The 22,220-nt window shown below is 39.8% G+C and overlaps 1 protein-coding gene across 3 annotated transcripts in view; it reads left to right on the forward strand.

The window, feature by feature from the left end:
- The window catches only part of KCNQ5 (potassium voltage-gated channel subfamily Q member 5), a 278,519-nt gene that overhangs the window by 248,061 nt on the left and 8,238 nt on the right, over positions 1-22,220 (forward strand). For all 3 annotated transcript variants that reach the window (XM_038131410.1, XM_038131411.1, XM_038131412.1), the window contains 2 exons: positions 3,776-3,996; positions 15,084-15,192. In XM_038131410.1, coding sequence (XP_037987338.1) covers positions 3,776-3,996; positions 15,084-15,192 — 330 coding nt within the window. The remainder of the gene's footprint in view (positions 1-3,775; positions 3,997-15,083; positions 15,193-22,220) is intronic.

The following is a 22,220-nucleotide window of genomic DNA, read 5'->3' on the forward strand; positions in this document are numbered from 1 at the left end:
GAATGAGTTATAAGATCCTACGACTGACCTTTCAGAAGGCAGACAAACACTGAAAAGTCATTTGCTTCCTTTTCTATAGCTGCCAGTTGTAATTGATCTCCACTAAAAGAAGCTTCAAAGCTCGAATATTATCGATAAGAATACATTCCACAACTTTCAGCCTGCAAGAATAGAGGAGTGATAGGTCCAAAGAGGTTATCATTGCCAGGGAAGTCTGTCATAGGAAAAAAAAGTATGTCAACCAATTGGGCTAAATTATCGGTCATATAAAGTACAAGAAATTATTGACAGACACACATCTAAAGGAATACAGAGATCACTGGAGACAGCTGTTGAATTCTCAGATCATTGTAATTTAGATTTAGGAACTTGTGCTATTTTATTTTCCTATTTCTTTCTCATGATTTTTGCATTTTGGATAAACACACAAAGTTTGTGAATACTTAGGGGGATGCGTGAATATCCAATGGTAATTAACAAGTTTACATTGATTCAAGGGATTTCCTTTGGATACCATGTAAAAAGAGAAGAGAAAATGTGAAAGATAAAAATATAGTAGGCCAGGACCTGAAAGAGTTAAAGGATTTTTAGCCCACACAAACCAGTACTGACACAACCAGCATTAAATCAGAATAGAGGGCTCTAAAGGAGTCACTGGCTATTGATTCAAATGCAGAATGTCCAAAGATGCTTGAATGGTGTGTTATCTTCACTCTGCAATTTTAACACCATCTCTACTGCTATTGCAACAAAGAATCCAGAGCCAGGATCTAGGCTTTATCCTATAAGGAAATGGACTTTTGCTCTGGGGAAAAGCCTGGTCAGTGTATGCTCAAAGTGCTCTGATTTAATTACACCTTCATGATCTCTTATTTATCATACATAGAAGAGCCCCAAGACAGTGTGTTCCCAAGCACAAGCTTTCTTCTCTCAACCTTTCTTCTCCACTGCCTGTCACACAATTTATGCCTGTGCTGAGAAGGACCCAATGACTTCAGGAACATTTCCCACCAGTCTCAAAATAGGAACAGGGATCCAAGAAGCAAAGAACTGCTCTAACTAGTCTCTTTGGGTATGCATCTCAAGATGCAGAAGAGAATTTTCAAACCCTCCTCCCTTCAGGGGTTGTGTTTCTCTTCACAATGCAGTACCCTCTGCATGGACCCTTGGCATGCCTGTACATTGTCATTGCTACAAAGCAGACTTGATTTAAGTATAAGCTCTGCAGTTTACATCGATATTTTAATTCTCAGCATTTCACTTTTGAAAAATGTCTGTAGCACAGATAAAATGCCTACTGTTCCTTTCACCATTGCCTCACTGCTTTGATTTGGAGAACTAAAGATATTCAGGTTAAGTAGTCATTGTGTACCATTCAGCTTTTATAAATGAACCAACCATGTCTACCAATCATTTAAAGGCAGCCACTGCTTTCATTAGTACAAATTAATTGACAGAACAACACATGCTGTTTTGACGTTGGTTTTAAATTTTCATTTATATTTTGGAGTTAATGTGATTATTTAAAAATATTATCTATATAGATAGTTTTTATGGCTAGTTTACCCATTTTCCTTTCATTTTTATTAGTGCAGCAGGAAGAGAGCTGTCCAGAAACTTTTTAACTCTAATGTTTGAAAAAAAAGCATAATTTGACTTCATTTTTCAATAGCAAGTACAATTTGAGCCATAAGGGGAGTTTAAAAAAAGGGGGACACTTGTAGGAATAATATCTATAACAAGAAGTCATTTTTGATTCTCTTCCTCATTCTATATAATATGACAATGCCATAATGTGCTTAATAAATATTTTAAAGTTTATATTTTCATTGCTGTGAAATGCAAAAGATTCCTGAGCTGAAATACAATTCAGTTTTGAAATGTAATTTGTATTCAAAGCTAAATTCTGGAACACTTTTCTTTCAAATGTTAGGTTCTCTGGGTCTTTTGTATTGCTTATGCCACAGCATTGGGTAACAATTTACAATGGAAATAGATAACATTTTCATCCCTGTGATGTGTTTATTTCAACTATTGCTTATTTGGGCAAGAAAAGAAGGGGATTATATTGAGAAATTATAGTAAAGGTATTCTTTCAAGTAATCCAACATGCCATATAGAAATACATTTATCTAATAATCTTTCTATTGATGTGCTCATTTTTCAGTATTCTTGAAAATTATCACATTATAAGCATCCCAGCATGTGTTTTGCCTGCAACAAACTGCATCCTTTCTGCTCTCAGGGATGTTTGTACTCAGACTGAAATGCTATGCTTTGCTATGCATGGACAAAGATATGTTTATCTCAACATTTCACAGCCACAGAGGTTTCCACTACTTCCCATTCCATATAATGACATATTAACACTGCATTTTCAGAGTGCACTAGGTTAAATAACAAAGAACCATATAGTCCATATTAGCATTAGTTAGTTATCTGCAGGATCTGTACCTGTTCAAAACATCTTATGGGCATGCTGAAATTAAATTCAAAGACCTTCAGAGTACTAGAAAATGACTTAACTTCAAGAACCACCATAATTTTCAGGCAGACAGTCTTTGGTAAAGGTGTTTTAAAAGACCACCTGCAAAGCCAGGGCAGTAGGACTGCAAGTCCCAGTAACACCATACCACTGCATTGCCCTCATCATCTCTCCCCTTGAAAGAACAGGACCACTGATTAAGGTGACCATTCCCTTGCTCAACCAATTGAATTTAACCTTGCATATAAAACAAGGTTTCCAGACTCTTTCTCTGTTTGCCCTTTGTGTCATCTGCTAAAGGAAGGGACAAACAAAGGCAAAAATGTTAAATAAATAATTAAAAAGCATAGGTAGATAGTCACAATGACCACAGGATGTTCATCAGATATGTTTGGACAAAGGTAATTTAAGCACCAGGAAATAGAAAATCTACAAAACCCACATTTAGCTGGCTGGGGGAGAGAATTACAAGCACAGCAGGGGAAAAAAAAAAAACCCTTACAATTGGTCAACCATAAGACCACAGGGTCACCATTGATGCAGTAGACACGTCATGAGCTTGGCTGGGCTCTGTTACCTGTCCAGTACCACCTGCACATGGTCAACTCCCAGCTAAATCTTCAGCAATGACTTTAGGGAGCACGCAGCATATCATTACATTTCCATTAATCAGTCATCATGCTGTTTCTTGGTTTTTTTATTAATTTTGGTTTTGTCTTGTCCAAGTAAGTGCTCTAACAAGGAATCCTGGATATGAGTGATCACTAATCATGCATATGAAATGTTGGAAGTGCCACATCCTACAAAAGCATGAATATACACTCACAGTATTTTTTGCCTGCTTAACAAAACCTCAAACCCGACAATACTACATGGCATGCAGTAACAATAAAATACATTATGGTTTTGTTTATCTGAAGATATGGCCAGAAATGCACTGAACTTGGCTGACTAAGATAGAAACAAACCTTCAAGTTCAAGAAATAGAAAGAATATCATAGAGATTAATGTATAATAATTGGGTGAAATTGTTTCTATTTGTTATTTTTAATTTCCTTTAGAAGGTTATTCTGTACTGTATGATAGACTGACAATGCTAATGCTTCTATCAAAAAACAATTACATCAAATCAGTTCCATTCACAAATTAAATATATTCAATGAAAATAAAAGTGTTTAAAAAACAGATTCATACCAGTGAGACTTTTTACACATTTTCAATAATCATACATTAGAAAAAAGAACTGGATTGAAGTAACTATGAAATAAAATATATTTCTCTCTCTCACAGTCAAAAGCTAAGTTTCAAGGAGCGGGTCCGGATGGCCAGCCCACGAGGTCAAAGTATAAAAAACAGGCAATCTTCAGTCGGAGATCGCCGGTCACCAAGTGCTGACATTGCCACCGAGGGCAGCCCAACCAAAGTCCAGAAGAGCTGGAGCTTCAATGACCGAACCCGCTTCAGGCCCTCGCTGCGGCTGAAGAGCTCCCAGCCCAAACCCATGGTTGATGGTAGGAGTTGTTCACCCCTCGTTTGCCACTGCATGCTGCTCCCAGCCTGCTCACACTCCTGCACACTTGCACAGTGATTGTACACATTTTAGGAAGGCAGAAAGAATTGCTGTTTGGGGCCAGAGACACAAGCCAGCTATAGACTGCTTCAAAGACCCCAATAATGTGATTACTTTTTTAATAAGAAATCATGTCAATGGTGCATAGGGAGCAGCTGGTGGAAAAGGGGGTCACTGTGAAAAGTCACAGTGGACTAAAGGCATCCCAGGGAATTGGCTGCATCAGCTCCTCTGTCATGGCCCCTCTCCCACTACTGAGCTCAGCTGCTGCCCAAACCTGCTGCCTCTTGCTGGTGGTCCACACAGCACAGCCAGCATTGTCTGTGCCTTTGCCAGCCGGGAGCACAGCTTGTGCAGAAGGGGCTCCCTCAGGCAGAAGAGTCCCTGCACTGGTGATGCAATCACCTGCCACCAAGGGATACACTACTGGGTGCTTTCAGTTTTACAGGGCTGTATCTGCCTCGATAAGGCAGGTAGATTTTGCAAACAAAACCAGTGTTATTGTTTTTATGTATTGCTTTCTATAGGGTATTTTGGAGGTAGGAAGCACTCCTAAAATGTAAAGAGGTAGAACTTCGTAATAATGGCTTGCTGAACTTGGCAGCCCAGCCTTTCCCTCAAGCTGCCTCCTGTGCTGCTCCATTCTCTAGCTCAAGTCCAATTTGGCATTAAACTAACTCGTATTCAGGCAAGAAGGATCTTCATCTGATGAAGCCTGCTAAAACAAAGACAGTGACTCCTCTAACCAAGGAGCACCAAATTGGGTGACAGCAGGCCCCTGACAGGCAGGAGCTGAGAGAACCAAGTGAAACTGACCTCTCTGTGGGATGGGTCCAGCACCAAAAGATGCACTCACATAGCTCTGGGGGTACTGCTGCCCCAGTGGATTTTGTTTTGGGTTTCTCCATTCCCATATTTCCCAATCTATGAATGTTTTGTTCTTTCTTATGGTATCCTCCATGTAAAAAACAAACTGGTTGATTGCCACTGAATGCAGTGACCCTGCCTGAATGGGAAAGGTACAACCTCTTTCTACAATGGCATCATGCATGCTACATCCAACAATTGTGGTAAGACTAATTAGACAGAAGTACAATGCTGATGTTCCTTCCTTTTTAAGAGCACATATTATCACAAACGTGTAGGTTGCAAAAACTCATTGAACTGATTGAACTGCAATGCCCCATCCCCAGTGAGGATGTTCTACACAACAGATCTCTTCAGGAAAAGCCTGGGTAAATAAACATTTCCTGGAGAGCGACCAAGACAAACCAATGATATTTTCTAAGATCATCATTCTGGGCTAGCCTTCCCCTATGGAGATGTCTCAGATTTTCTGAAATTCCGAATTTGCCTGAGGTACAGTGAGGTGCTGGGGTGTATCAGCTACCAGGACACTATCCAGGTTGCTCCTATCTCCACTATTCACTACTATCCACTCCTATCTCCATCCTGGGTTACAGGCCCTGGCTATGTCCCATGGCAGCTGTATCACAGGGGCTGTGTGACTTAGCCTGGGTCTCACGCTGATGTGAAGCTCAGCCAAGGCCACAATGGGAACTGAGAAATGCTCTAGGTGCCATAGTGGTTAAAGCTACCCTGTCTAAATTTAGGCATCCTACATAATCACTTATGAAGCACAAATATCCCCAAAACGCGTCAGAAGTAATTTCATAGGTTAAACCCCTGTAACTCACACCATGCCTGGAAGTGACCTAAGAAGAAAGTAATTTTTTGAGCACTCTCTCAGAGTATCAGTGGCTCACTTTTGCCCCAGCTCTGCAGTCTGCACCTCACTGAAGCACCTGTTTCATTTTTCATCAGCCCATTTATCATAGAAGCATTTCCTCAGCATGTCCCCTATTTTGTCCAGTACCTATTGTCATCAAGAACAACTATGTGCACAAGCAGATCATGCTGCCTCTGATTGTTTCCCTCTCACGGAAAAGGTGGCATAAACAGCACCTTGGGTATATCTGTAGATAAGAGACAGAAAAAACAACAGAGCACTCATTGCTGTGCGTAAACCCTTGAAGATCTTCCCGCTCCTCAGGGTGAGCACAGCCTGTTTCCTGGTCAGTGATTTCCAGCTACTAGTCCACCCTTATGAACTGGGGCCAACAGATACAACCAATTTCTCATCTGTGGCAGAAGGAACAGCTTCCATTGTCTCCAGCTTTTAGGCAAATGCCAAGTTTCCATTCTGGGACCTCATCCAACTACTTCTAGGACCAGTATGATTAGAGAGATGTCCAATGTGCTCACTGCTGAGAGACGGCTCCCTTCTGCCTTACCCAAACTTTTGCAGGAAAAGTCGGGCACTACTAACCTTCATTTCTTTTTCTTTCTTTTCTTCCATAGCTTGATACTTTCTGCATTTGACAGCTCAGTGAAAAAGATCTCAAGATGATGTATTTAATTTAGAACATCTTGCATTTTTCACTGGATGAAAAAAAAACAGTATTTGCAGCATATTATTCTTATCTCTTGCTTGCCAGGTCCTCCAATTTCCTCCTTGAGGTATTCCCAGCCAAATAATTAATAATTTTGGCAGGCCAATCATGAAGCCAAAACTAGAAGCCAAATTTTTCTGGGTGAAATCTTGGGCACAAAACAGTACCCTTGAACAGCTGGTCCTTCTGGTGAGTCCTACATCTCTGTAGGGTGTTTGGTGGGAGAAGAAATTACATTATAAGATATCTTTGGGGCAGTGACAACATAGTGCTGGATACCCAGTTCAGTGTCAAAACTTCATATCAGTGAAAAAAATAGTGTCTTACTCTTCCTCTTCCAAAAGAGAAGAAAGAAGACATTTCACTGTATGGTGTGTGGAGTTGTAAATGTCCTCTGCCTAGGCAGAGGACTGAATTCTGTGTGAAAATAAAGGAAAGATGCAAATCTATAAGGAGAGGTCTGCAAAAGGAAGGAAAATTGTTAGCGTATGAGGATGATTTAAGGCAGATAGATGGTCAACACAGAGACTTTGCAGTGTTGACTAAGTTGTAGTAAGGACATGGCTGGAATCTGGGCCAAAACCATCAGAAAGAGACTGCTGGAGAAACTCAACATTAGCAATTAGAAACTGCCTGCAAAGAGAGGTTTCAAGTCCGGACAGGAGCTCATGGGGATAACTAAAAGGCTAACCTGATTGAAAATGTAGTAGCTTGCCTCTTAGGCTACCCAGCAACAAACACTCTAGCACTCTCCCACTGCATATTAAAATCATAGAAGGACAATTTCTTGGCAGCAAGTAAAACACTTAAGCCAGCTCTGGTATATCCCAAAAACATTTTGGCATAACAGTCTTTGGACAGTATGGCCAAAACTATTGCACAAACAGCTTTATTAGTTAGTAACAATTTTCTGGAAGTGCCATAAACTATTTATTGCCATTGACAAAGGGAGGCTGATAACAGCAGTAATTATTTCAGCTACATATGTGCATGTGCAAATGGAATCCAAACCTGAGAGAGGTTTGATGGACAGAGAAGTTTTTGGTGGCCTGACAGGAGATGCTTTCTAGGGCATTCAACAACAGCGCAGGGGAAAGTGAATATCAAGACTTGCATAATTGGATTTTAAATACATGTGCAGTTTCTGGTGACATGTGGTTCACAACTTCCAGAATCTTGTTGAAGAGGGGACTCTGCACAAATTCACAAAGGTGCCAGAATGCTCTATTTCCAATCTCTGTTATCAGCCTAAAAGGGAATTATCAGGATGAGGCAGATGAGAGGGAAATTTTCAACAATCAAGAATGGTAAATAGTGAAGCTTTAAAAACCACACACTTGAAAAGGATTGAATAGTGTCATGGAAGAGCCTTCCCCAAAGGAATGCTATGTCCCATGGGCAAAGGTGCTGCCTGACCTTGGAGCCACTCACAGCCTCCTGTGCACAAAGTGAGCCAGGAGCTAACTCTGGTCCCAAGGCCTCCTCATGCAGTATGGCTTTGGTTCTTCCCTGTTTTGTTAACAAAAATAGGGAAGCTGCAGCCAAACTGTCCATGGGGAGTGGTGCCCAGAACACGACAATACCCAGCAGCAGGGTCAGCCCCATGGCAGAGTCTGTGCTAGTTATTAACTAGCACAGGTGATCATATGCCTTGCTTAAAGCACTGTGCCCGTGCCTCATTGTATGTTGTACATCCATCCACAGACACTCAACCACACAAAATCTCTTCTTTACAATGGTGTTCCTGTCCTGTTTTGTTTTCTGCTTGCCTTACTTTCTGAGGAACAGAACCTTTTCTGCTTAAATCATGCTCCAGTCTTGTAGTACCACAGCTGAATTAATGAACCAATATTATGTTGTGGATGCAGTTTTCTGTGAGGGATAAAAATACCCTATTATATTTGTTTTCTACCATCCCATGCTTCTAAGCCTCTGAATGAGTTATTGTGCCTTTACTGTAACCTAGAGACATTATGTGGCTTTTTGAATAAAACATCAAAAGCATTCAGCACTGGAGATATTACAAACATATTTCATTTGATTAATTAAAAAGAACTCTCTAAGGAAATATTTGATTTCTTGCACCATCCCCCAAACATTAGACACTCACATGACCTCTAGCCTTTCATTCCCTACAGAGTACTTGCACAAAATCCTGAGGGTAGAGTATATTATAAGAGCCATGGAAAGAATGCAATTGTGCATTTCAGCCCCCACATCCTCAGTTACTACCATGTAATTTATGTGTTGCAAAAATGACAAGTTTTCCTTTCAGTAGCATAAACAGCTTGACCTTGGATAAGGTTCACTTGATGTGGCAGAAGTCCTTAGTTGGGTTGCTTCTACATATAAGCTTAAATTTTCTGGTTCAAAGTGAAGCTGCATGTTGTCAAAGTTTGAATTAAATTTATTAGCAATATATCAATCTGTGCTAGACAAGAGATTTATTTTCTTGTTATTGCCTTCCACAGAGCAGATAGAGCTCTCATTTATTACCACTGTCACTGTAATTAACTAGGAAGATCTGGCATTCTGATCTAAGCTCTGAGTCATTTTTGTGGAAATAAGTACAGGCCATTGGTTTTGAGGCATTATTTTAGTTTATTCCAACCAAAGTCCAGGCCAAATGAGTCCACAATTTAGTCTCTTTCTTTACAATAGCTCTTGAGGAACTTGCTGTGCACCATTGCTCACTGGACTCAGAGGTCACAGGTGAATGATTATTAAGCTTAGCTCTGTGAGGAACAGCAGCAGACCATCACACAGAAGTATGATTTGCATGGGTTTTGGATACCCTCACCTGCAGTGAAGACTATACAAATGAGATAAGAACTAATTTTGAGAGGATGCTCATAAAACTTCCCAACCACATGTAACCCACTTACACCAAATCTGAAACATTTGAGGAATAGTTTTATTTTTATGAAACATTGCCAAGGAAATCCTTCATGGCTTTTTAAAATACAGTACTATCCTGTGGATACCTGAATCTAAAACAGCTATAGTTCTCTAACCCTTTACCCCTGTCTATGACCTCCCTCAGCAAGAACACCTGGGAATCTCCCAGGGCACAGGACCTCTGAGGACCTTATGGAATATCAGACATATATCAAGTGATATATTCTACAAGGTCTTGCAGGGAGACAGTCAATTAAGTGTGACATTTAGCTCATCAGTCTACAGTTCCAGATACTATCATATGTTTCTGCAATTTATTTTACAGTTTTTACTTCTTGGATGTGGTATATATAAAATAACAGAAATGTGTAGCTAAAAATACACTAATGCCATAGATTTAGAGTCACCTTCTTTTACTTTTCTCACATGGCCATCTAAAGTTGCTGGCTAATTTGCTACTATAAGATCAGCCTTTAGAGCAGCATAATTATTGTGCATTTAATGAATTGTTTTTAGAAAGTCTCCTGGTCCTCCACATCATCATTCTAAATTAAAAGGATTCTTCTTTAATTAAGCAGTGGGAGCTATTCCATGAAATATTGCCAGTGCAGAAATTTCTGAGAAGTCAAATAATAACTAAGGGAAGGGAATGCTAGAATTTTAGATATTTGGAACTTGCTTGCATTATATGATAATTGATATAAATTCAGTTACTGACCTTAAAAAAATTGCACTCACAGAGAAAGAAAACTATATTATATCCAGAATATGTAAAAAACTTTCCACCAATTCTATCTTCCATTTTAGCCAAATCAGAGGATTTTCAGAAATGCTTTAACATAGCTAATGTTGTTAGGGATATTCTTTAAGATACTCTGTGTCACATTGCACTGCAGTTCCCAATGATGTCCTCTTCTCCTCCCCATCTGGAATGCTTTGTCTGTTTCAGGAGAAAGACAAAGAATGGGCTATTGATGTAGCACTACTGAACTCCCCATCAGTACTGCCAATAGAGCAGAGGCTCTGGTTGGGCAGAAGGCAAAGTTTACAAGCTTGTGCAAAAGTGCTCCTCCTTACAGGAGGCACCAGTTTCCTTCCTTTCCTGAGAAATTTCTTTCTAGCATGGAAATGGCAACCATTTCATAAAAGCTCCCTGTAAACAATATTTTGAAATGTTGCCAGTCTTATTCCCTCTTTCTTAATTTTTCCACTTGAACACTGTTGTCTACTACCAGGGATTTTGGTGTCATTTTCTAGAGAAATATTAAGTATCTAATGTGAAGAGCACATCACAGAAGTACTTGTTCCACCTTCTTCCTTCTTTCTTGATTAGAAGAAAGTATTTTCTTTTGTTGGTTTCTTTTTCCAGAAATCAAGGAAATAAATACATAATTCACTCCCTTGGGCCTCCTTTTTCTGGCCTCTGCTCTGGAAAGCATGTAAACATGGGCTGCTGCCTTTCCTGCTCTGGGGGAGCTTTGGGCATTCTTATTAAGTATGTGACTAAGTTTCATCACAATTAGCATTGCTTTCTTTAGTTTATTTTTCCTATGGAACTTGGTGAGCAATCATAGTAAAACAAAGTAAGTGAACTGTGTACTGAGAGAGAGTCAGCTTGCTGATGTTTTAAAGCAGATTGGAAAGAAAATCAGTTATAGGGGTAAGGAAGGGATTTTCGTATTCACGGTTCAACAGACAGGAGAATAATAAGAGCTTGTGAAGAGGTGAGAAGTTTCATGAAACATACTTAAACAAAGGCACTAGGCTAAGACACATTTCATTTTTAGAAAGGGAAATTGCATGAATCACATAAACATGAACCATCAAGCTGTTTGTACATAGAATAATTTTTGAGGGGAAAAAAGTAAATGAGATTTTGTGAAACATCCTATGCAATATAACATCTGTGGAAATACCACAAAATATGTACAGGATATCTCTACATTTTTTGAGAATATAGGCTAAATCCCTAATACAGTAAATGCTCATAGTGAAGAAAGCTACTTCAAAGGCAGGGTAAAGTTGAGTGAAATACACCTACCTTGCAGACACCCTAGGCATTACACACAGCAGCACAGTAGAGGCTCTATTTGCTCACAAAGGAGGCTGAAAGAACGAATAATGAGAGTATTAAGCTGCTGGCATTGCTTCTCGAGCAAGAGGGTTCATCTGAGCTCGGTAGCCATGTAAGACTAAGGCAATTTGGAGTCTCATAACAAAGCAGCTGCCTGGACCCCCCTGCTGCAGCAGACCTATGCATTGCCACCTCCCACAGGGACAATCTGTCCCCCAAAAGCTTTGAATTTATGTCCAACTTTACTTGCCCAGAAGTTAGATGCACTGAATTACCTGCTCATTTTCTTTCTGATCACTCACCCAGAAAATGAGCATAGACATGAGTGTGTCACATTGGGGCGCCCAGCACTGCTGCTCTGGGCAGCCAGAGAAGCTCTGCACTCACATGAGGCTGCTGAGCAAGGTGGAGAACAGTCTGTGGAGTGGAATTATGAATTGCTTGGACTTCAATTCCTAACTCAAACTCTCAATTTTGATAACAATATGGCTCAAAGTAACTCAGCACCTGTGAAAATTACACCACCCTCCAATTTTCACCTTGAGTCATACATTTAAATGAAAATCAATCAGACATTTTTTTCCAAACCAATGCCCACAGTTCCTTGTGGAACCCACTTGGACCATGCATAGCCACCCGAATGGAGAGCAGAGGATACAGACAAAGGGTACGGGGAAGGATGTGGATGTGAGCAGGGCTAGGCATGAGCTGGCACTGGGAGGTCTAGTTGCCCCATTAATGCCTAGGAAGGGCTCTCTCTGGGAACAGACAGCAGCTTGGAGAGCATAGCTGAGCCCCATCTGGGAGCTGGCAGAGGTTTGAACAGCTGGAGCTGCTAAAGCAGCCAAACTAACCCCAACTCAGCCCTGACCTCAACGATGAACTCGAGAGGGACAGAAAGCATACAAGTACATCTCACCTCGTAACTATGTGGTGCACAACATGAGCTTCCAATGGAAAAATTGGTAAGAATGTGAACTTTGATTTCAGTGGTGTTTTAAGCTGGAATTTTTTCTCCAAACTGCTACTATGCATTTCCCAAACTTTTTCCCAGGTCTGCTTAGTATCCTAAAGAAACATTTATGTTTCCCATAGGAATCAAACAAGGCTATAGCTTTTCACAAGCTTTATTGACCTGTGATATTGAGTATCTGCCATAATGAAGGAAATTCATATCAGTGGAATATTAGAAAGAAGAAAGGTGATTTATTAGGAGCAGTATCTCTTATTGAAGCTGGCTTAAATTTATAAGATTTTTCCAGCATCAGTCTAAAAATTTTGCAGAGTTTTTTATCCACAAGGGAGCAACATGAAACACTATAATTGCAGCACACAGTTCTCAAAACAGTTTTGCAAAGATATACTTTGGTAAGGAAGCCCTTTTATTAATGACACTGTACTTGGCAAAGGACCCAGGAACCGTATCCGTGAGACAACCATACAGAAACATGTTTATTTTAAACTTTCAGGTTGGAGTCTCCTGTTTCACTGGGTTTAGGCAGCTATAGCTCTTGTGATCTGAGCAGTATTTTTCCTAATTTAAACTGGCATATCTGAATAGATTCAAACATTACAGAGTCACTGGAAATACCAGTAACATAAAAAGCTCTGGTTTTAATATGGCACTTATAAATGAGCTGGGAGATTTCCACACTGGGAAAGGTAACTGGAGAGGCTGATCAGATGTGACACCTGGAAAGTTAGTGTTGTGGAATATTTAGCATGTCCTGAGATGGTGGTTTAGGAAGTGTATATACCTATCAAATTAATGATAAAGTTTATTTTAGCTAATCACATTTCTGGGAAGGGATCCAAATGCTATTGAGGCAGAATGGGTGGAGAGATGTATATTTTATCAATAAGATAAGCCAAGTCAGGAGTGAAGCTCATGAAAGAGTGCAAGAAAAAAACACTCCTGGCATTATTGCAGTCATGACTTACAGTAATAGCACTTCAAAGTCTTGTATGAAAATTTCACTTTTACAGTTTAAAACTTAATTTTTAACGGTTGCATTTGATTGTTTCATGTGGACTTAAACATTGGCAAAAGCCATCTTTCTTTATTAAGTTGATCTGTCAAAGATGAATTCACCTATTATTAAAAGCTACAGATGTTTCTCATGAATGTACCGGTTCAGCAAGAGTAACAAAGAAATATATATGTTCCCAAGGGTAATGAACTAGCCAGACTCATTTAAAAAAAAAAAAACCAGCCAAAAAATGTGCATGGCTGAACATTAAATCTGTGAAGAAAACAATGCAGTAATACCAGTTCGTGAAGATGCTGTACAAAACTGTTTATGCCAAGATGGCATCTCTATTAGATTTAGAAGGTACCATGACATTTTCAGGCACTTTTGGCTGACAAATAATATTTTTCATCTTTAATCTGAAGTCTTCTGAAGAAGGAATTTGAAAGAATGTCCTGTAATCATTTGTGTCTGACTGTGCTTCAAATCTGCTTATAAGTTAAACCCCTGAAATTATTTACTTGAAGTGTTTCTGAATGACTAAACCTGTTGTTTGAAATAACACCATGAATGTAGGCAGCAACCTAGGACTGGGAATAAATCTCCTCTGTTACTGAGGGTTATTGAATCACATCTTTTTTTCTCTGTTTCATGTCACTCATTTTATACTCTCTTCCTCATGAAGCAGAGACACTTACGTGATGAAATACACTGACCTTGAGTGAAATTCTTCTGAGCACTTGGACTTTATGCAGTTGAAGAAAGATGATTTGGGAGGAGAAGCACCTACCCCAAAGACTTTTTCTGTAGTTCACGTGCCTTTGAAATATAGATGATGTATGGGCATCCATGACTCTGCCCTTCTTGCTCTCTTTGCATTCCAGCACATTTTAAGCTTGTAAACCACTTAGTCATGCATCAGTACCTGTTTTTATGTATTGAGTTCAATGGACACTTCTGAGATTTCTAGCTAATTCCCAGATGGCAACTCTGCAGAGGTGGTGTTTAGGAAATGGAAAGGATCCACTTTTTTTTACAGTAACTTGGCTTAAGCTCCTGTGACAAAGGAAGCCTGGAATACCTACATGGCTCTGAGGTTTAAGGTGGCAATTATTCATTCTTGGTAAAAAAGTATTGTGTTTATTTTCACCTGTAATAAAGTGTTGGGTCATTCCACAGCCTGCTTATTAGATGAAATGCATCTTCTCCTTTGTCTTCAATGCCAGGTCGATCCATAGGGGTAAAACTGTAATAATATAACTTCAGCATCTTCTGATTCTGCCATTACATCTGTTAGTTCACTGCTTTCCCATAACACGGAGAATATGTTGAAAAACCATGGGATATCAGGAATAACATGCTGGTGCTCAGCTATTAATTTGTTTGAAAAATAACAGGGCATTTTCCTTTCTAATTTTTACTAATTTCTCTGGGACTACCAAGGCATTTTATGACACAAGCATAGACACGCACAAGGGCATCATATAGTTCATAAACTGATGAAGTTGATGAAGGTCTGTCCTAGTTTGATATGTAGTCCTTGTTTTTCCAGAACCACTGTGCAGGCTGTTAGAAAACACTAAGGAAGAGATTTTTAAATTTCTCCTATTTAGTCTGCTCTTGTCTTTTGCAGCTGACACCAGTCTTGGAACAGATGATGTTTATGATGACAAAGGGTGCCAGTGTGATGTGTCCGTAGAAGATCTCACCCCTGCTCTTAAAACTGTCATTAGAGCTATCAGGTGAGTAGGAAATACTGAATGAATAAACACTTGAATTTCCTTTAGTTCGGATACTAATAAACTGCATGTCAATTCATAAAATGATAGTTGAACTTAGTAAATGGCTATATTTGTTACATAACTAATGCTAATATATAATGCTTCCTTTCTATTTTAGTTAAATTAAAGCATTTTATCAGTTCTGCTATCAGTTTTTCAATATCTAAAAATGTTACATGATTTGACACAGAAAAGAGAGTAATGGATGCTGTATATTTTATGCTATCCAAACGACAATTTGATGTACTTTTACTGTGTCACCTTGTGTCACCTTGCCTGGAAAAGTTATTTCATTTAAAAGTGTAAGGTTTTATTGCATTTCCATATTCCTGAGACTGTCATATGACTTTTATTGCAAATTTCTCCTGGTAAGAACAGAATAATTACATTAATTCAATTGTGAAAATTCTTGCCTACTACTATCCACTAAAGTAAATATAACCCAAATAATTTAAAACAAATAGTCTCCTTTTCCAAGAAAGTAGCAAACTGCATTGAAACTTATAAAGTTACCTGCATTGAAAGTTTAAACTCACCCTCTTGAGACTGCCAAGGCTATTTATCTTCCAGAGCATTTTGAAGTATAAATCCTGACAGTGAAAATCCCCACCATGAAGTGTACAGCAACAAGCAGGGAGAGCTCAAGCATTCCCTGTCTGCTGGCAGCAAACCTCAGGTTATCACTGGGGGTCACCCCACTGGCTCTGCATCACATCAGTGTCCAGCACCTTCTTGGGTACAGGAAGGTAGGCAGCCAGACAGGCAGCAGCCAAAAGGAATTTCTGCAAAAACCTATGGAAAGACAATGTTTTCCTGTACAGAAACCCTTGCTTGAGTTTCCTCATCACCATAGGAAGAAAAAACTTGAGCTTTTTATCACATAATTTCATGCAGTGATAACCTATGGGCTACTTGTATTTCCTTCCCCTTTTCCATTGTGTAAAATGAAGAGAGATAGTGAGTAAGACTGTTTCTGAAATTTTTCTACTAGCACAGACAGCTTGATAGATCATTCGCAGACATCTTTTCCTACCATTTTTCCAACCTGCCTGGAAATGACCTCACAGAACGATTCAGATACCAGGCCTGTGTCCACAGCCACTGCAACTGGCAAGCCAAATGTCACTGCTGAAAACCATCTCTTGCTAGCAATGATTCAGCAGGAGACAGAAGTCCTTTTTTCACAGTGGACACCCACCCACAAGGCAAGCCTATTCCCTCAAATGGAAAATGCTCACATTAGGAACAGTCAGCATAATCCATTGACTTTGGTGTCAAAGATGTTTCTCTGTGATGCACTTTAAACAAGACTGGATAACTCTTGGCTCCAGGTGCACCTTGCCACTTGTCCTGGCGAGGGATAATCATTCTTCATACTGTCCAAACTCCTTAAGATAGACTTCACATTTCAATACTTATTTCATGGAGCTCATTTTCTAGGGAGCCACTGGATTGTTCAATGCATCATCTGCATTTTTGCTTGGTGCTCTTGGTCATTGTCAGCTCAAATGGAAAGTAACCAAATGTGAAGGATATAGTTGGGAAACTTTCTCCACAGAAATGTTCTAATAGGAAGAGCAAAGGTGCAAAATTTGATTATTTCAGACATGTACAATTTAACTGATGAGAATCAAACTTTTATATTATCTCCAATTTTTAGTCTGCATGCCTGGCCTTCTAGAAAAACAACTCATGTCACCACTGAGGCTGAGAGTAAGAATCTCCACTTGCTGTCAATTAGCCATGAATCTCTCCCATCTCCCTGCAAATTTTAGTGTTTTGCAAGACCACAAGTGACACATGCATCTTGCTTCAGAAACTTGCCTTTGTTTGACATCTGTAAAGCAGTAATATGCCATGATCTTGAGACTTCTGTATATGCTATACTTTAATCTCTCAAAATCAAGACACTGATAATTCAGTTCATCAGGTAGCTGATACACCTCTTTCTGATTATTCAGAGTATCTGTTACCAGACTGTGCTGGGATCTATGCAAACATCTGAAGAAGGAGCTGAGACTCTATATAGTAACTGTAGAATTTCAAGATGATAACATCTGCCTATATGGAAACTTTGTGCCTCATTTTGAAGTTTGTTTTTAGAAACAGCTTTGAATTGCAAAGGCGGGGGGGGTGGAGGGTGAAGGCTGGTTTTCCTTTCAAGCTGGTATATAGAAGCAGGCAAAGACAGAATGCACTTGCATAGTTTTATGATGCACTAAGAAAAGACCCCAAATATAAACACAGACAGTTGATTCCATTCTTGACACATCAACTTGAAAATTGCTACAAGGGAGTCTACATATTTTTTCTTGCTTAGACCTGGGTATAAGTTGTTTTACAAAGACACAAATGGCCCTTTTGTTTTAAGGGGAAATGAAATTAACAAAATTAATTCATGCCTGTGGGTTTACATAGGTAGGTCCTCTCTCAGTTTTGGAATCAAAACATTTGGGGTGGGTTTTTTGGTTTGTTTTTTGTTTTTTTTTTTTTTTTTTTTTTTTTTTCTGTGCAAGGAGCCTAGAATATGCTGCTCACTCTCAAGTTGCACAGCCTTGAAATAGCAAAAGACAAGAAACTGGTTTATTTACAATTTTTAATTTTGGTAATTTCAAAGTCTACAGTGTCAGTTTTGACCTTGTTTACTTATATATTTTCCAGGGCTTCTTTACTTTTCAAAGCAGCTTTTTAAGTAAACAAACCCCAAACTTTCATTTTGTTATAGTCAAAACAAAGGATGGAGAAAACAGTCCTTTCCTGAAAAAGTTCCCAACATTTTGGTCCTTTCCAAAAAAGACAGGATTCTGAACTAGTCCTACTGAAAACCCACGTGGCAAACCTGTCTGGTAACAAGTCAAGCTCTCAATCTGCTCTCAAAGCCTCCTAAACTGAGTCTTCTACCTCATGTGCTGCCCGTTCCATCCCCTCGTTCTCCACAAGCTCTCTGTCAGGAAAGATCAACTGAGGGATAGGGAAAGCAAGGAAAAACTGCTGGATGCAAAATGTTGGGTGAGCAGGGAACAGATGGGCAGTGTGGTGAAACATGGTGTGCACTGCAGCATGCCTTGGGCCCAGTCAGGATCAGTCCTGCTCATCCATGGCCTCCAGCTGGGATCAGAGCAGTGCACAAAGCAGTCCTAGCTAACAATGCACTGATTCTGTGTGCCAGCAGGGTCTTCAGCACTACTCAACCATCCCCAGACCTGTTTTGAACAAAAAGCCATTAATATCCTGCAGAGTTCCTGGAGACTAACAAAAAACATTGCCTTTTCCAGCTCTGTTATTTCACAATGATGAATGTGTATAAAAGAGACTAAAAGGAAGATTAGGATACCTTGTTTCCCTATATTGTGATATCTCTGATCATTTTCCATAGCAAGAAGCACTCATTTCAATAATAACTTCCACATGGTAATGATTGAATTACTGTACTATTTATGGAATATAAAATGAGATTTGAGAAGCATAAATAAATATGCAATAGAAAATAACTGCAATGGCAGGAAGATGAAAGTACTGACCTAATAGGTCTTTTCTCTCCTTAACTCCAGTGATTGCAAAGATATGTTTTCATTTGTTGCTAAGAAAAAAAAAATAACTGTGGCTAAATGTAATGAAACTTGAGAATTCTAGAGCTGATAAACTGTATAGTTGAACAGTCATGCATATTTAACAGACAAAGATGGAAAATATAATTTACCAGTTATGTTCACTCTTTACAATGTTCCCGCAACACCTATAAAATGTATTTTAGCACCCATTTTGAATTTGTTCAATGTAGTGTTTCAGAAGCCCCTCTTTCTTTTAAATCCAAACACATTGTTTATTGTCTGCCAGATGGTACTCAAAGCCTAGGCAAGGCTCTTACACATGTGTTTGGCTAGGACAGTGCTGTACTTGGGGGAAAATCATGTTTCTGGCTGCTAGGGGATGAGTCAGGTGGAGACACGAGAAGACAATTTTGATCCACTTGCCTCGCATGTAGTAGAACTGTGTCTCAAACACCTTTGTCCGCTGGCCTCTCTGTGTTGGATCCTGATCTCTTCTGCACATTCATTTTTACCAGGAAGAAGGGATATTTGGCAAGGTAAGGGTAGTGAGACAGAGGCACCAGCACAGCTAGATCTCTATGCACCTGCTTTCCTGATGTTGTAGGTGAGCAAACAACCTGTGGTCATCTCATCTGGCCATGGATTAAACAACCTACCTGTCTTTTAATATTCAACCACATACACATATGAGTCTACTTGAATCCCAGTAGAATGAAGCTCTGTTTCTCCCTGAGATTATGACAAGACTGACAAGACACAGCTTTGAAAACAATACCATGAGTTTGACAGGGCTGCACCAAGGATTAGAGATGTTCTAACTTGGTGCCAGCCTCAGGAAAGTGCACTAAATTACAAGCAAAACAGCTTTCAATACTGGAACAGGCATCATAAATGCAAGTTACAATGCAGTGAATGCCAGGGAAGACACGAAACATGAATGTACAGAAAACACTAGAGTTTTAGAGCAAGGCTGATCCTGCATCCGAGAACAGATAAATAAACAGGTACTGCTCTTGGCTGCTATGGGTCAATAAGACAAAAGTTGGTATTGGACCTGTAACTTTCCACAAATTATCAGGGCACATAAAGATTAGTGAGACCTATGGTTTAGCTATTAATTTTAGACAAAGCACTTTTGTGTATTGGTCTGCTTCGACAGACTAATTTTTTTTTCTGCTCTTCTCTGGATGTATGTCTGAAATAAGCTACTTTTTATGGCTAACTCTTACCAGAACACTGTCATGCTTGTGGCTTGGGTGGGTTTACAACCGCGTATCGTCTGTCACATTAGATGTGAATTATAAAAGACCGCCTCGCTGCACGGCACAGAGCGATTCAGACACGCAGTTTTAGTTTTACACTGCCCTGGGGCCTGCGCGGCCTCGCCCTCAGCAGCGGCAGCAGCGGCGCCTGGCACGGGCCGTGTTCGCCCCCTGCTGGTGCCGCAGGGAAGAGCAGCCCGGGCCGGCCCGCCCGGCCCCTCCCGTGCGAGCTCGGCGCTGCTGCTCCCAAACACGGCGGGAAAGGGGACTCGGCGCTCATTGCCCACTTTTTGTACGGATAGGATACCTGCAACTACCTTTGTTTTTATCCCACAGGAACTCACAGTCTACGTAGTTGTACATAATCTGTCAGGATGGGTGTCCAAACATAAGGGATCATGCAATGGTTTGGGTAAAAGTGACCGTAACAACCATCTAGTTCCCACTACCCTGCTATGGGCAGGGACGCCTCCCACTCGGTCGCTCCAAGGTTGCTTGGGTCTTGAGACCAGCTTGCTCCAAGCCTCATCCAGCGTGGCCTTGAACACTGCCAGGGATGGGGCATCCACCACTTTCCTGTTCTAGAGCCTTACCACCTTCACAGTAGAGAAAGTTAATTACATAGATTTCAAGATATAGCACACCAACTGTTTTTATAAAACGGACGCTAAATAACTATGGAGATTCAACTAAATTTAATAACTGCAAAGCAGTTGCAAGGCTCCATCACTGAGAGATTTCAGTTTTTCTTTTTCTTAATTAACTTGCAGGCTTTTAAAATGACAGTGTAGGAATGTGCCCCCTATGGACAGAGTGACAGAACCTTCCTCTGTCCCCCAAAAAGGAAAGAGCCCAGAAGTTTCTCCCAGTGATCAGGTAGAAAAGTCACTGATAGGATCTTGGGGACTTCACCTCAAGTTTGGGGACAGGTAATTGGCCATAAGCCAAAAGGTCGCGCCTGGGCCATTTAGTAGAAAAGCACAGAACAAAGAAGCCAAATCACTTTTGCGATGTGTCTTTACCAGGAGCACAAGCTTGTGGCACCTGGATCGCTTTGAGTTTGTTATTTTGCCTTTATTAAACCTTTTTTGTTCCTGACGCTGTCACATCAGCCTCCTGCTCCTTTTATGCCTCCCGATGAAAGCTGAGCTATTCTGGGGTGTAGTGTTGGGGTGTTGAGAGCTTATCAGATCGGCTCGAAACCCCCCGGGCAAAACGCTACATTACAGTTTTTTAATAGCGCTATATTTTTTGTACAGTTTATGTAAAATTTTTTGTGCTTGAACAAAAAGAAGTAAGCAATAAGGGTCTGTTCCAAACCCTACTGAAGTTAATTAAGGTGGAATCACATGAACTAATACCTAAACCAGAAATAGTACAATTAAAGCTCACTGATACAGCTGTGATGCTTTCAATTCTGTTTGACTTCTGAACATTATGAACAAGCTGCCTTGATAGGCAAAAAAAGTGTTATAAAGCTGCAAAGTAGTAATGAAGACTTTTGTGCTAACTGATTTAAGAAGCTTCCATGGTTCTTAATAATAATTAGTCTTCTACCTCTTCCCTTGTAAAATCACCCAGTTGTGGTAAATTCAGTTGTCTTCAATTATGCCAATAATTGTCTGGCTCTTCTTTTCTAATAGAGTTTCATATTTTTACTTTATTAAATGCATGAAGTAAAACATTGTGACCACCAAAACATAATAATAGTAACAACAAAACTACTATTGTACTGTCTTATATGTCAGCTCCATTATTCATTCTTCATAACCTCAATAAAAAATAGATTCAGAAGATTAGGTTGTCACGGTCGTATAAACCAACATCTTGGCATGATTTGACAGCTAAACAAAAAAAAAACCCAAAAAAACCCAAACAAACAAAAAAATCTGCATCCCAGATTCATCACAGCTTCACAGGCTTCCAGATTACAAAAGATACCAAAAGCCCTTGGTCTGTAGAACCAGCTGGTAATGCAAAAGAGAAAAGCCCATGATCCAATATATTTGTCCTGGTCAAGCTGATGGACTGCTCCTAACAGGTCTTTTCCATTTTTAATTTCTATAATCAGATTCATAGTTCAAGTTCTATACCAGTGACAAACAATCTCATTTTTAACTGAAAGCGACCAGAATGGGAAATACCAACAAGCTAAGTACTGTGAGAAAAGGCTGAC

The sequence above is a fragment of the Motacilla alba genome, chromosome 3 (genome assembly GCF_015832195.1).
Source record: "Motacilla alba alba isolate MOTALB_02 chromosome 3, Motacilla_alba_V1.0_pri, whole genome shotgun sequence".
NCBI classification, from domain to species: Eukaryota; Metazoa; Chordata; class Aves; order Passeriformes; family Motacillidae; genus Motacilla; species Motacilla alba.